Below are 16,022 nucleotides of genomic sequence, written 5' to 3' on the forward strand. Positions count from 1 at the left end.
TCAGACATTTCCCCCGACTCAAGATTTTATTTCTCATGACTACACTATACTCTTTCCTCATCTCTGCCTCCATCTCCTCCCATGATTGGTTCCTCATGTCTGGAATACATGTCCTCCTCGTTTCTGCCTTTCAAATACCTTATTTTCTTTCAAGACTCAACTCATGTGCTCCTCTGAGAAATCTTTCATGAGCACCCCAGGCAATAGGGCTCTCTGTTGACTCATTTTTCTTTGTATTTGTGCATATTGTGGCCTTCAGGTACAAGGTAAGCCCTCTGAAGGCAGTGACGATTTTGTTTTCAGTTTTGTAGCTCTAGCATCTTGTCTTACACCTGGGACCTGAAAGACACTTGCTTAATTGAATTGAGTTGAACTGCCCCCCTCTCCTCCAATGTCAATCCTTCCTTTGCAAAGGTATTCCTTTGTTCAGGCACCTGGGGACTAGGTTTGTCGTTCATCATTCCATTTTCAAAGATGACCAATGCTGAAGGCTAGGTTTACAAATTGCTTTGTAAATGACCAAAAGTAATGGAACAGAACTTGAGGCGCCCACAGCTTTTAAGATAGAACTAATCCACATTTGATTTCCCCCTCCTCTCTTTCCAGGTATTTCCTACAGCCCAGAGATAATGGCAGTAAATCCCTGAAACCAGGTGACCTGGGTTCCCTAAGGTTAAATGTGGTTTACACTGAAGATCATGTATTTTCCTCAGATTATTACAGTCCTCTGCGAGACCTCCTGTTAAAATCTGCAGATGTTGAGGTAATTTGCTTGTTTGTACCTCTGGTTTACCTAGCAGTGACCTTTCTAAAATTGCCATAAACATTTCTGTTTCTCATTCTCCAACCGCCCAGAAGAGATTGAAGCCCTCTCAGATTGCCTCAACTGCTTCCTTTCTGTATTATGATTTTCACAAGACTCCTCTCTCCTACTTTCTTGTTTTGGTGCCCCACTGAGAGATCATTATCTGCCCATACTGGCTGCAAGGAAAGACACACCCAAGCCTTCTGCAGTTAGAACCGTTGATGTGAACCCACAGGCAGTGTGTACAACTTCCTAATTTTGTATTTGAATGTGAAAAAAATGCAACCTGCTTTCCTTGCTTGATAAAACTTATTTTGTTTGGACTTAGGAAATGGGAAATCCTGGGGAAAGGAAGACTTGCCTGACTGATACCTCTTTTTTGTGGACCATGTAATGAGTCAGTGCTGTCCAGGGATACTTAAAAATAATAACTGAATTCGACTCCTCAGAAGATGCATTTTTTTTTTCAGTTTTGTTTTTGTGTTTTCATTTTCACCTGAAAGGTGTATTTATAGTGGCCGGAAATGATAATACCACAGAAAGGGGTGGGGAGTGGGAAACTATTTAACTAGATTTTCATCATTCTCATTTCCCCGAAACCTTGATATTTCATATACAACCAACATGTTGATTATGAGGGAGAATTCAAATGCAGAGGGTCTTGTTTTCAAATTACTGCCCTCTAGTGTCTGGGTAACACTCACTAGGAACTAAAAAATTCACAGAATCTCAGCTTTGGTGAATTCTAGAGCTAGAATACACCTCTCATTTTTATTCATGTGTTTCAGTCATGTCTGACTCTTCATGATCCTGCTTGGGGTTTTCTTGGCAAAGGTCCTGGAGTGGTTTGCCATTTTCTTCTTCAGCTCTTTTTATAGACTGGGTTGAATGACTTGTCCAAGGTCTCACAGCTAGTAAGTTTCTGAGGCTGGCTTTGAGCTCATGTCTTCCTGACTCCAGGCCTGGTACTCTGTCTGCCCAGGAAGACACCTTAGAGAAGGTCTAAGCCAACCCTCCTATTTTGCAGATGGGGAAAGTGAGGTTGAGATAATAAGTGGTTTATCCAGGATCTCACAGCTCATTAAAGGCAAGACTTGGACTAGAATCTTCATCTGTTGTTCTTTTCGTGGGACAACCTAGTGTCTGCCTCCCCAATCAGTCTCCCAGGGGTACCCTTTGACTCTCTCTCTTAGGGGGAATCTGAGTTGGGGTTCAGAAAACGTAGTTTGTTGGGCACTTGCTCTCTGAACATTCCTTTCTCTCTTTCTTGTTAGCCGGTGTCGGCATCCGCAGCCCATATTTTGGGGGAAGTGTGTAGAGAAAAGCATGAAGCCGCAATCCCACTTGTGCGCCTCTTCTTACACTATGGGAAGATTGTGCCTTTCATCAGCGCCATTGCCAATGCCGAAGTAAAGAGGACTCAGTGAGTATCAGACACCCACTCCCGCGTACAGAGAAAAATAGAACAAAACCCCAATATTTCAGAGTGAAAGAAGGATTGTTTATATTATTATGGAGCGCTTTAGGTCTTATAAAGAGCTTTCTTCACAAAAAGATCCCATGATGTTGGTGATGCAATGGCACTCCCATTCTGCAGATGAGGACACTGACACTCATAGCATTTTAAAGACCTGACTCTCAACCCCATAATTACTGTGTGTTGGAGATGGGATTCAAATCATATTTCTTGTTTCCATGTCCAGATCTTTTTTCATTCTGTTACATGGTTTTTGGAAATTGATAGATATGAACAATAAAACTTTAGAGAAAAAAAATTTGAAAAACACAGGCTTTCCTCTGCTTAGATAATTGGATGACTATAAAGCAGTCATCATAAATATTCATTTATGATGATTTAGAGGGAGGGGACCACAGTGGCCATTTAGTCCTGCTCCCTCATCTTATAGCTGAGGAAACTGGAGGCCAAGAGTTAAGTGACTTGCCCAAGGTCACGTAACTCATTTATTTTTGCTTCAGAAGAGAAACAAAGGATTGGATAGCTGACATGAAGGAAAAAAAATAGCCAAAGTGTAGATTTTCTCCTGTTATAATCACAGACTAATTTTTTTACTCTACTTTTTTATTCGGGAAACTATTAGATGAGTGAGCAAAGATATATAGTTATCTTGGGAACTGGGTTGCTTTAAAGGTCTGAGTTTAGCTCACCCTTACCATTTTCACTGCTCTGGTATCCTTTGATCAGCCTAAAGATGAAGGTGGTAACTGAAAATTATCACCTTTAAATGTAGCTGTTAAGAAGTCTTGTGTGAATGGAGCCAAAGATTGGTGGAAATCTATCACTCTCAGAGCAAGTTAGTATGCTGGATACTGAACTCTGAGACAGGTATGATTGGCAACTAGGATGAAGAAGGCTACATATGGCCCAGCTGCCACAAACTATTCTAGAATATTCTGTACTTACTAAGGCTAGCCCAGAGCAGCTTATTTTGAATAGGATTTTACAGTGCCTTTCCTATCAACCAAGATTTTCATTCCTGGAATCATTTATCCATTTAAAAAAAATTATTTTCTCTTTTGGTGATACAAAGTTCACAAAAGAAAAAAGTTGGTAAGTAGACAGTGGTCAAGATTGTTATCTTATGATCTGAGAAAAAACTGGTGAATGTCTTACCCAGGAAAAAAAAATCGCAAAACACCTAGTGGCGGCATCAGCAAATATATTTGAAAATGTCCATTAAAAATCTGAAATTATTTTCACCGGTACTGAAGGCTTTTCTCAGCAGCCCCTCCCTCAGACAGAGGCGTGTTCACAACCCAACCTTAGAGTTCTGTGATAGCAATTTTTTTTCTTTCAGTGTTTTGTCTTCTTTTGTTTTACAAGAGGGTGAAATTACAGAAATTTGTTCTTTTCCAGAGACCCAAATACCATTTTCAGAGGAAATTCTTTAACGTCCAAGTGCATTGATGAGACAATGAAGCTAGCAGGGATGCATTATCTTCAAGTTACATTAAAGCCAATTATAGAGGAGGTAAGAGTGTTATCCTGAAGAGTCTTCTGAGAATGGGCATTTGTGGTTTCTATCGTTTTAGCGTCACTAAATGGAAAATGGGAATTTGCTTGAAAACTCAGGTAGACAGGAAAATCCTGCTCTTCCTCCAAGATTCAGTTCAGCTGCCACTTCTTTTATCATGACACCTTCTTTGATCTTCCTAATTAAAAAATGTCTTTCTTTCCCCAAATCTTCCCAGAGCACTTTATCTGGATCTCATCTACCCTTACCCTCCCCCCCCCATTCCTTCATATTTACTCCCTATCTTGTTCTATAGACACATCCTATCCCCTCTAGATAAATGTAAGTTCTTTCTAGGCAGGATCAGAGTCCTTTAAAAATCTTTGTATTTTCATTACCTAGACCACAGCTCTATATACAGTTTCACTTAATAAACATTGTTTAATCTTGGATCTGTATCATATTTTTTTTACTATAGTGGCAGAACTGGACGTTTGTTAATGAAGAGGAAGTTTCCCTAAGAGTCTGACAAAAATTCATGCCACTTTTCCCATGTTTGGGAAAATTTACTTTAAACAAACAGTTAACCTCAGACAGAATGAGCTAATACTAAAAATCTCATTGTCATTAACAAGGACTCCCACTCATTCTGCATTCTTAAAGCAGTATGGCTACTGCTAGATATCTTTTGCAGCTGTTTCATGTGGTGACTTTTTATTATCTCTCCAGTACAATGCTATTGTTCTCTTCCCAGGGTAGTAATTGAGTGACAAATTTAGATCCTGTATTTCCTTTCCAAGTGAATCAGCACTTTCCTACCTAAACTGTTAACTGTGATAACTTGTCAAGAAGTATTTCCCCCTTGAGTGATTTTACCAAATGATCTTTTTGCACATGAAATAGCATATTAAGAGATATTCTGCCTTGAGCAATTGGGATAGAAATCATTTTCAAAATGGGGTTTAGCTATAATGGAACAGAAATTGTTATCCACATTTGGCAAAGCTTAGCCACGGATCAGCTGTTACATAGCAGTGTTGTGGTTTTAAGTAGGAAAGATGGGGGATGGTGGAGACTAGAGGAGTGAAAATTAGTTTCAACCTGTTAGCCTAAGAATCTCGTTTATTTGTAGGCAGGCATGTCAGATTCCTGGAAAAACCGTGATTGTATTTGCTTAAATCTTCCATTGGAATAAGTGGAATGGTCAATTGAATGGTGTGACGTGAATATTCCTGTGCATCTGCCTTAGTGCTGGGTGTCTATAAAACTCACTCTCCTTCTACATGCTTGATGCCCTCCTTATGGAGTCATTAGTGTAATTCTTCTTCCCAGATATGCCAAGTCCACAAACCTTGTGAAATTGATCCAGTAAAGTTGAAAGATGGAGAGAATCTGGAAAACAATATGGTAAGACATTACTTCCCTTTCTTTTCTGCCCCCCTCTATTACATATATTTTGTAATGTTGTTATTTTTTGGCCTTAGGACAATTTATAGCCTCTTGATTTACGATGGGTGATGAGTCTGGGTAGAAGGTGGTTCCAAGTCATGTTGCTAAGGGAGAATCACTGCCAGAGAACTGGTTATTATTGAAAGATTTTTTTCCTCTGGTCAAGTTTTGTTTAATTACCCCTTTTTTCTTGTATAAATTTTCCTATCCCCCAAAATGTTTCCCTTTATCATTTCCTCATTTTTCTCTTCTTCTCAGTTGATTATTGATTCACTTCAGAGGAGAAAGTGAGGCTGGTGACTTTGCACAGCCCTCCCTCACTTAAATCCAATTCAGTTCAATGTCATGGTATCACCTCCCTGATGCCATGGTCCTCTTTGAGAATGAAGGACGGAATAACAGCAACAATTGATTCACTAATATTAATTCTTAGAGACAGCCCCATTAATCTTCCATCTTCCATGTATGCCACCACAGTGTCCTTTTACACTCTCTTCTATTAGTCTTCATTTCTAAACTGTTATGGCATTTCCAATTCATTTAGATCAACATCCCTCTTAAACCTGTGTAATTTGCCATTTTTTTTGTTTAGCCTTACAAATGAAATTATTCAAGTCAGACCAGCTTTTCCTGTTTCTCAGGATTCTTTCCTTTCTTTCCTCTTCCTCCCTTTCTCCCTCCCTGTGGGGAGGCATCTTAATTCAGTGGAAGGATGATAGACTCTGGAGTCAAAGGACCTGGACACAAACCCTCCCTGAATCTTCTTGCATGATCTATTATGTATATACTTATATATTTACATGTTGTCTTCCACAGTAGAATGTAAGCTTCTTAAAGGCAAGAACTGTTTTTTAATCTTTTATCTTTCTTTTAAATTTTATTTTTATTTTAGTTAATTTAATTTTTATCTTTTATTTTATCTTTTATCTTTCTTATTCCCAGCATGATTAGCAAGGTACCTGGAACATAATAAACACTTAATAAGTGCTTGCTGATTGATTGATTGGTTGGTTGGTTGGTTGGTTGGTTGATTGGTTGGTTGATTGCCTTAAGCATGGGCCTCAACATCCCCATCTGTAAAATGAAGAGGTTGGATTAAATGACCTTTAAGACATCTTCTGGCTTCTGATCTATGATTCTTCTTTCCTTTGTCTATTTTCAATCCTACCATTCTACCCTTTCACCTAAAGTTTTAAAGATCTTAGCAGTATTTCTTCTTTTCCTTTCCAAATTTAATTTTCTGTAACTCACATATATTCTCTAACACATGTGTCAGTCATCATTTTATATTATATGTATGTACTTTACCTCCGAGATAGACTTTTTAGACCATGAATACATGGTACCTATCACTGAGTTTTGTACACAATCTGAGTTTAATAAATCTTTTATGAATTGGATTGAAATTGAATTCACCTACTTTTGTTTTGTTTTTTGTTTTGGGGGGTTTTTTGGAGGGGGGAAGGCAGGGCAATTGGGATTAAGTGACTTGCCTAAGGTCACATGGCTAGTAAGTGTTAAGTGTCTGAGGCTGTATTTGAACTAAAATCCTCCTGACTCCAGGGCCAGTGCTCTGTTCACTGTGCCACCTAGCCACCCCCAAATTCACCTTACTTTTAAAAGGTTCTACCACCATTTGTCCTTTTTCCTTCCTCAGTTTTTCATTCTCGCTTTTTTCATATTTTCATCTTTCATCTTAATCCTTTGCTCTGTCTATACCTATGATTTAAATTTTCAGCTCTGTTATCATCATCATCATCATCATTATCATTCCCTGGTGCCTAATATCTGGAGGGGTCATTACAAATTCCTCTTCATAAAAGCTTCCAATGATTAGTTCATTCCTTGAAGGACTGTTCAAAGGTGTTATGCCTTTTTCATGCAGTAATAATTTTAAAAAATTATAGCATACCTCTTCTCCCATTCATCCCCACAACATTTCTGCAAGATTTGTGGGCACAAAAGTAATATTTCTATCCCGAAGGGCAGAGAAAATGATTCTTTATGGGGCACACAGTATTAGAAGCAGGTCTTAGCAACCAGATTTCCCAACTCCTGTCCCATTAATGCTGCATTTGACTTTTAGCGTAGATGGTTATCCTTAGGGGAGGATGAGTATCTTTTTTTCCCCACATACTCTTCAGTGAATAATGATTACTATCATCACATAATTACATTTGCCTTCTTATCTTGTATGTGCATTCAGAGAGTAGAAGGCTGATTTTCTGACACAGGTCTTAAGGGCATGACTCTCAGGTGTCATGATGCTACGTTGTACTTCTCTATCAGGAAATAACACTATACCAATTTAAATTGGAGGGACCAAGGTACCAACATCTTAAAATCTTGGCATTTCATCATGAGCCACCTGGGTGATTTCAAAGATCCTATCTACTTCAAGGAGGCTATCTCTGAGTGGGTGCAATGGATTTCCTCTACTCCCCTTATTTGCTTTTTATTTCTTAGGCCTTAACCCATATTAGCTAGGTCTCTGGGCTGTGAATCAGAAGGCTTTGTGCTATTCCCTGCCCAGGCTCACTGTGGCTGCACTATGAGTGATTCATTTACCTTCACGGTTCTGATAATCTCCATTTGAGAAATGGGGATAATGATACCATTTGGATAATAATGATAATAGCTAGAATTTATTTTAAGTTTTAAGGTTTTCAAAGCATTTTGTGAACACTTCATTTTGTCCTTATAGCAACCCTCTGAGATAGGTGCTATTATTATACCCAGTTTTCAGATGAGGAAACTGAGGCAAACAGGATTAAGTGACTTGTCCAGGGTCACACACCTAATAAGTGTCAGAGGTTTGACTTGAACTCAGGTCTTCTGACTCCAGGTGGAGCACTCTGTCCCCTGTGCCACCTAGCTGGGTAGCATGGAAAAAAACACACCAAATTTGAGGTCACATGACCTGAGGTCTATTCCTTCCTCTGCTACTTACTAGCTATATCACTTTGACCAAGTTACTTAGTCTCCAGGGCCACAGTTTCTGAGATTGAACAATTCAGTTCAAAAAGTATTGATTAAGTACCTACTATGTATATATAAATAAGTACCTACTATGTATATATAAATATAAATATTATAAATAAATTAAGTACCTACTATGTATATATAAATATTAAGTACCTACTATGTGTATATAAATAAATATACTATGTATATATAAATATAAATAGTTTCGGCAGGTACAAAGGCAAAATCAAATTAATCCCTGCCCTCAAGAAGTCTACCTGGAAAAATTGTGAGGATGATGAAAGAGATGTTCATTAAGGTCGTTTTCTGTTCCAAATCCTATTAAACAATATTTGATACGTGACAGTAAATATTTGGATCAATTTGAAATGTGTTGCAGGAAAATCTGAGGCAATATGTTGATCGTATCTTCAATGTTATCACGAAATCTGGGGTAAGCTGCCCAACCGTCATGTGTGATATTTTCTTTTCACTGAGAGAATCAGCTGCCAAACGATTCCAAGGTGAGTTTCCTATATCTGTTGATGTAGTTACCCTGCTTAAAAATAATTAAATTCCCACTTTTGGCGTAATTATTTTTCTATCTGCCATTTTTCCCAATTCTAATGGTGACTTTTAAAAAGTGGGCCCTACATAAAAATAGAGAAATTCTCTCAAAATCAGACAACTAGACTAGCCTCAATATGATGGGCAGATCGATAGTTTGCCTTTTTAATATTGCAGGGAGATGGATGGGGATAATTATCCCCTCGCCTAGTGTTTCCCTAGGTATTCTCTCCTGTTTTCTTTTTTTGGATGCACCTAAAAAAGACAAGACTTCCTAGCTCTCTGGGACCATTAAAGAATTCCTGGCACTTTCCTCATTGGGTTGGAACCTTTTCTGTGTCTTGGCTACTCTCCAGTTCAGATAAAATTGCTTCTTTTAGTGTTCCTACTTGGAATTTCCTCAGCAGTCTCTTCTTGCTGTCAATTGGAGGTATTGTGTTTGCACAGTACACCCTTCCATTGAAATAGATCTCTATAGGTCACTGCCTTTCCAAGGAGAGTGAAATGAGTCCTCTGGAAAAATGTGTATCATTTTACCCTTTTGGAACAGCAGAATGATAGGGAGAAGGAAAAAGGGGAGAGAGATTTCTGACTAGTCCAATTACAGTGCTTGAGAGATGATTTGTCATGGTGCTGCCTTATTGTACAATACTTAATAAGTCATCTTTCATCCTTTTCTGTCCAAGAGTCCAAGAGAGGGATGATTTACGTCTAAGAGCAGGAGTAATCAATGTACATATCAGCTGTAATAACTTTGGTCTCATTGGGTTATTTTTGTGGAGCACTATGAAAACATACCTGAAGGGTCCTGAATTGTTAGAAGAGTCATTCATAAAAATGCATTCAGATTGAAAGAGATCTCCAGCATGATCAAAGAGATCTCCTTCCTTTGGAAAGTTAGGGTGCCTCCCAAATTCCATCCTCTCTTTTATTCCACAAAATCATGTTTGATATGAATAGCCCGCACAGCAGTCCATGTTATAAGTGAGACTGACCGTATATTTGTCCACCTGGGCGCCATGAAAAATTTAACCCAAGCAACAGAACCTTTTAGTGACAGGTCAAGTTGCTTCTGTTGATCTAAAAAGAGATAGCTTTGGAAACCCTTGGTCTTTCTTCCCCTGCTTGACTATAGCATGACCATCCATCCCTTCCATAGTGAAAGTTCAGATCTATTAAATGCAATGGACTAATCCAGTAAAAGACAAGCTAATTTGTTTTCCTCTTTAAAAAAATATTAACTCTATGAGATAACTAAGGTGCCTCTCGGTGCTGTTGAAGAGATGAACTGCCTCATAGGTTCTGGGAGCCCAAGGCTGGCTTCCAAGGGCCATTGGTTATGTATTGTTGGCATACCTCTTACATCCCCGGTGATGCTCTCAAAGATCTTCCTCCAATGAGAACTTCCTATTTGAATACCATGCTTAGGTCAGAGCCATACACTGTGTCCAAACTAGATCTAGTCCACCAAGTAACAAAGTGCCTTCAATTCCTGTTATCTTCCAGAGTCCAGGATGAAATGACTTTTCTTGGTTACAGGTGACCTGGATGTGAGATATACTGCCGTGAGCAGCTTTATTTTTCTGAGATTCTTTGCTCCTGCCATCCTTTCACCAAACCTTTTTCAACTCACCCCTCATCATACGGTATGTGTATTGGGGGGATTTTTTTTCTTCCTTCCCTGTCATGTCCAACCTTTCCTGTAACACAGTTGAGGTTGAGTTTCCTGCCAAGTTCTCTGTGTCCTTTGTTAGAAGGTAGAAGACTGAGATATAAAAATGACCTTTTGCAGGGGTCAAGGATTGGCCTATTACAGAATGGATTATGAGTATAACAAACACCTGCTATTTAATACCTGACTAAAGATAGATTGCCTGGAATCCTGGAATTTATCTGCCCTTTGATTTTAGCTTTCGCCAGCTCTGATGGTGGTATACTTCGACAGTGATTAATGATACATTTAAAAGTTCTTGATGGCTTAGAAACTTGTCATAAAAATGAGCAACTGGAATGTATACCCGTCACCACTGGGATTTTTCCAAGGGAGAACCAAATATTTAGGAATATGGATGTATGGATGGATTATGTACATGGCAAATGCATGCATATGTACATGCACATATGTTCATATGTGTGTATATAACACTTACACACACACACATTCACATATACTTCCACCTATTTTCCCTACTGGAAACATATCCATTCAGTCCACAAGCTAGATGCTAGCAGGGAAAGTAAAATGAGAAAGATGGCTTCCCTGTCCTCATGGAACCTGCCATCACGTGCAGAACTCCCTTTGCATTAAAGCCACAAAGCCATTTGAATATTGCAATATTGCAAACCGAAATAACAGGCCATCATCTGGAGAGATAAACAGGAACTTTGCTCAGCTACCAGTTGGATCCTGTAACCTGGAAGAAGTCCCTTGTATATTTCCTTTGGAAAATAGTGAATGCCCTACTCACATGGTGTCAGAATTAATTTACAATATTCTGGTTCTAAATATAGCCCCGTGAATGTTTCATTTATGTTGTTTATGCCCTTTTCCCCCTGGTCCTGACTTATGATTTCAATTTCCCAGAGAGGAAGCTCCCTTTACCAAGGAAGGTCTATAATTGTTTATGCAACTTAAATTGCATAAGATAGTTGCCTAGGTGATTTGACTAGGTTGAAACAGCCAGTATGTGTGGGAGTGGGACTTGAACCTGGGATTTCCTGACTCCTCAGGCTAGCTTTGTTTCCAGTCCACCGGGATGCCTCTCTTATATGCACACAACAGATGTTACATATTTAGATATTCATGTATTTGGATCTATTTTGAGGTATATGTATTTCTGTACTATTTAAGTATTTGACCATGTGAGTATTTGACTCAGTTTATGCAAACTTTGATAAGATTCTCACCTCTAGGGTCAGCCCCAACTATAGTTATCCCTTTCACGTGGCGACTTTCCCCGTAGTGGTTTCAGTACATCATGGGGGGAGGGGTCAGTATAAGAAATTAAATGGGAATTTGGGGGGAGTTTTGCAAAAGTCACAGATAACACAAAGACAAAAAATTAGAAACTCAGAAATGCATTACATATATATGTATATAAATTATATATCAGCGTATTTTATTTTTTATACCATAATAATTAAGACATTTTCTCTGGTATGAAGGAAGGGCCAAAAAATTTTCCTGGTATTTTCCGCTTTGGTGGGGCACCACATCTCTACCCCTTCTATATAAAAGAGATAACTGTAGTATGTTGTTGGTGGTCAGTTATTCAGTTGTGTGTGACTCTTTATGACCCCATGGACCATAGCACGCCGAGCCTTTCTGGTCTCCACTATGTCTGTCCAAGTTGATGTTTATTCTTTCTGTGACACTATTCATCTCATCTTCTGCCATCCGCTTTCCTTTTTGCCTTCAATCTTTCCCAGCATCAGTCTTTTCCAATGAGTTCTGTCTTCTCATTATGTGGCCAAAATATTTGTGTTTGTTGTTGCTGTTGTTTTGGAGAAGGGAGTGGAGGACAGTTGGGGTTAAGTGACTTGCCTAAGGTCACATGGCTAGTTTTTGTGTTGTGTCTGAGGCCGGATTTGAACTCAGGTCCTCCTGACTCCAGGGCCGGTGCTCTATTCATTGTGTTCCTAGCCACCTCCAAAATATTAAGTTTTAACTTCAGTATTTGACCTTTCAGTGAATATCCTGAATGGATTTCTTTAAGTTCTGACTGATTTTGATCTTCTTGCTGTCTAAGGGATTCTCAAAATTCTTTTCCAGCATCATAATTTGAAAGCATTGCTTCTGTGGTGCTCAGCTTTCCTTATAGTCTAACTCAAAGCCATACATTGCTAGTGGAAAAATCTTTGTCGGCAAGGTGACAGCTCTGCTTTTTAGTATGCTGTCCAGATTTTCCATAGCTTTTCTTCCAAGGAGCAAGCATCTTTTAATTTCATGGCTGCAGTCACCATCTGCAGTGGTCTTTGAGCCCAAGAATATAAAATCTGACACACTGCTTCCATTTCTTCTCCCTCTGTTTGCCACAAAGTGATGGAACCACTTACCATGAATACTGTGTGCTTTGTATTAAATTTGGACCGATGTATAATGTTTCTGTTTTCTTACCTTTGGTAGGACCCGCAGACTTCTAGAACCTTGACACTTATCTCCAAGACTATACAGACCCTGGGCAGCTTATCTAAATCAAAATCCGTAAGTCTCTTCCCTTTTTTCCCCCCACTTTGTTAGGTATACTTTGCTTTCTAAAAGTAAAGCAATCAATCGGCATTTAAGTACTTTGTTCATGTAATGAGCACCAATTTTCTCTGTCTAGCTTATATTTGTAAATTTGGAAAATAGCCAGACCTCACTGATTTTCTAGCTTGCTTTGTTTCCCATAGCAGAGAAAAAGATTATTCAGAATTTAAGACATATTGTTTTATTCACTTCAGCTTTATTGAAGAGAATTATATGGTGCTAGGACTCTGGGAAACCCCTTGTTGTTTGTCCAGGGCATGGAGGAGGAGGAGGGAAAAGGGATAATTTCATATCAAATGTTGAACCATTATGCATTTAATAGGCCCATAACAACTCCCATTTTCATCAAGGCAAGGAGGGTAGTATTTCCCATGCCCGTTCTACCGATGCCTCTGAAACAGTTATTCTTTTTAGCTCTTCTGTAAAACTGCCCTCAAAATTCATTTTAACCTGGATTCGCCTGTATTAAAATATGTTGTTTGTACATGTGGGTAGGATTTTATTTTGGGGGAGGTAAGGATACAGAATACTTGCCACTTTATTATTTGCCCCGGGCCTTCATTGTCAATCCCACACTAGGAATAGCTATAAGAATGGTAGCATTTGGGGACATTCATTCTTCATTTTCAAAAAGCAACAATTGGGAAATGCAGGTAAAGATCGGTTTTGTTAAAAATAACCAGAGACTGAAAAGGGGGTAGATGGCATCGCAGTCTACTCCATTCTTCACTTTTCCAAAAAGCATGAGATATGAGTCAAGTCCATGTTATATCTAGTTCAACAAACAACTTTTATTTCAGGTTCATTTCAGAGTGTTAATGCACTCCCAATGCCTTGCTCTCATCTGCTCTATTCTTTATGGAGTTTTATGCAATGATTAGGCTCTAAATGAAAGTAAGCTTGCTGAATTGCAGGGGATAACCAGCTACCATTTAATTGCAAATCCTTTTGGTCCCTCTCAATATAAGTGAAATAGAAGACTTAAAAATTTATTGTTGTTGTTTGTTTGTTTGTTTGTTTTTAGCAAAATGCCCTCTAAGCTCTGACTTGTCACATTCTCCATTTACTCAGTCTTCCCCAAATGTTATTGATTTGGAAAAGGGCAATAGGGCAGGGATCTATGACTGCAGAGGGCTTCAAATAGTTTTATGTTGAAAAAATAATACATCTTTTTAAAATAATTGCATTAAATTACAGTTCTAAAAGTATTTATTTTTTCTAAAAAAAAAACCCACCATTTTAATTATTGTAGTTTTTAGTTAATAGAGGAATATTCCCATTTAAAAAACCTTATGTATAAAAATCCATAATTAAAAAATCAATTAAAGAATTTCTTCATTAAAGCATTGCTAAAGGACTCATTATAGGATTCCTTTAACTATTTAATTCCCCAGAACTGTTAAAAATAAAAATTATACAAATTTGATGAATATACAAAATTTTAGTGTACTTCTATAAAGTATTAAAATTCAGGTAACAGCCATTTCTTAGCTATTTACTCAATGATTTTTATAAGTGAAATATACTATCTCTCCCTTTCTCTTTTCTTCTTTTCATTTCTAAATTGTCATAATGTTAAACTGAGTATTGTTGGAGTCTTCTGATTATTCCAGTTTTCAGGGGTGAGCCAAGACCTATTACACCATAGTTAAACTGTTTTGTTACAGGCCAGTTTCAAAGAGTCTTACATGGCTACATTCTATGATTTCTTCAATGAGCAGAAATATGCTGATGCAGTGAAAAATGTAAGTAATAAAAGTAATCAATCAATAGCTATATAGTCATTTGTGCATTTTAAATAGACATACATACATACATATATGTGTGTATGTATGTGTATAATATATTTTATATATTTATTATACATACACATACATTTTCCCTCCCTTCTTCCCTGCAGAAGACATTGTTCTGATACTTTTTCCTTTCTGGTCATTTTCTGACTTTTGAATGAATTTTTAGTTTCCTCCTTGCCCTTTCCATTCTTATTACAAAGTTCCTTTTTTTTCTACATCCTTCAGTCTTTCCCACACTCATTTTTATCATGTCATAGCTTTCTCCGAATCATTTTCCTTGAGATCATTATTTGTAATTGTCATTAGCCTTACCCTCCCTTAGTACTGTTCCCTTCTGTACAAGTTTACTGTCTTCTACCTCTATGTTTTTACGTGAATTACAGAGTATTACATCTTTGAATGATTGGACCATCATTAGAGAAATAGTGCTCTGAGAAGTTTCTCAGGACTATAGTAACATATCTGCCAAAAACAGTTAAGCCTCTAGCTGTGGTTTTTCTGAATGTCAAAAATGAGCCTTCCCCCCGCCCCCTAAAGTTCAGCTTCTAGAAGTTTAACATAGAATGGTAGAAGACAAGTCTGCTATTTAATTTAAATGGTATGAACATCCCAAAAGAAAGGAAAAGGGCTATGCGATAGATTTTAAAAGTGGAATCAAACAGTACATTAACTGTAGAAAATTAATTTCATGCATAAAGATGTACACAATTCAATTGAGAGTTTGGACTTGAATTTATCACATTATTTCTGTCTCAAGAAAATAAGAAATGACATTGCTCTTATCTGAAAATGTCAAATTCTAACCAGAAAGCATTGAGAGAAAAAAAAGGGAATTTTAAAATAATTATTCAAAATTATTTAAAACTTAATTACTCAAAATTCCTTTTTAAAGAATACATATCAAATAAGATAGATTGAATTTATAAAAGTTCATGGTTTTTTTAGAAGAAATTGATAAATACGGATAGATAATTGATAATAGCAAAACATTTCAATACCCTCTCGTAATGTGAGAGAGAACTTGATAGAAAACTCAATGTACAAGCATGTGTGAAACATTAATTATGTGCCTTTTACTGTACTAGACCTTAGAGAGGAGGGGAAATTAAAATGCAAAAGTGAGAGAATCTTTGCTCTTATTCTAATTTCAGAACACAACATATACATAAGGGAGTGGTAATCCATTAAAAGAAGTTTTGGTCCAGACAGTCATGGGAATT

General features: G+C 37.7%; 1 protein-coding gene across 2 annotated transcripts in view; it reads left to right on the top strand.

Annotated features, from left to right (window-relative positions):
- RASA3 (RAS p21 protein activator 3) overlaps window positions 1–16,022 on the top strand; it is a 295,543-nt gene that overhangs the window by 245,809 nt on the left and 33,712 nt on the right. For both annotated transcript variants that reach the window (XM_069094058.1, XM_069094059.1), the window contains exons 10-17: window positions 607–763; window positions 2,080–2,228; window positions 3,681–3,795; window positions 5,110–5,184; window positions 8,591–8,714; window positions 10,297–10,403; window positions 12,884–12,961; window positions 14,674–14,751. In XM_069094058.1, coding sequence (XP_068950159.1) covers window positions 607–763; window positions 2,080–2,228; window positions 3,681–3,795; window positions 5,110–5,184; window positions 8,591–8,714; window positions 10,297–10,403; window positions 12,884–12,961; window positions 14,674–14,751 — 883 coding nt within the window. The remainder of the gene's footprint in view (window positions 1–606; window positions 764–2,079; window positions 2,229–3,680; window positions 3,796–5,109; window positions 5,185–8,590; window positions 8,715–10,296; window positions 10,404–12,883; window positions 12,962–14,673; window positions 14,752–16,022) is intronic.

Source organism: Petaurus breviceps, unplaced genomic scaffold, assembly GCF_028583685.1.
Source record: "Petaurus breviceps papuanus isolate PSGF00001 unplaced genomic scaffold, PetGlider_PUasm1.0 214, whole genome shotgun sequence".
NCBI lineage: Eukaryota > Metazoa > Chordata > Mammalia > Diprotodontia > Petauridae > Petaurus > Petaurus breviceps.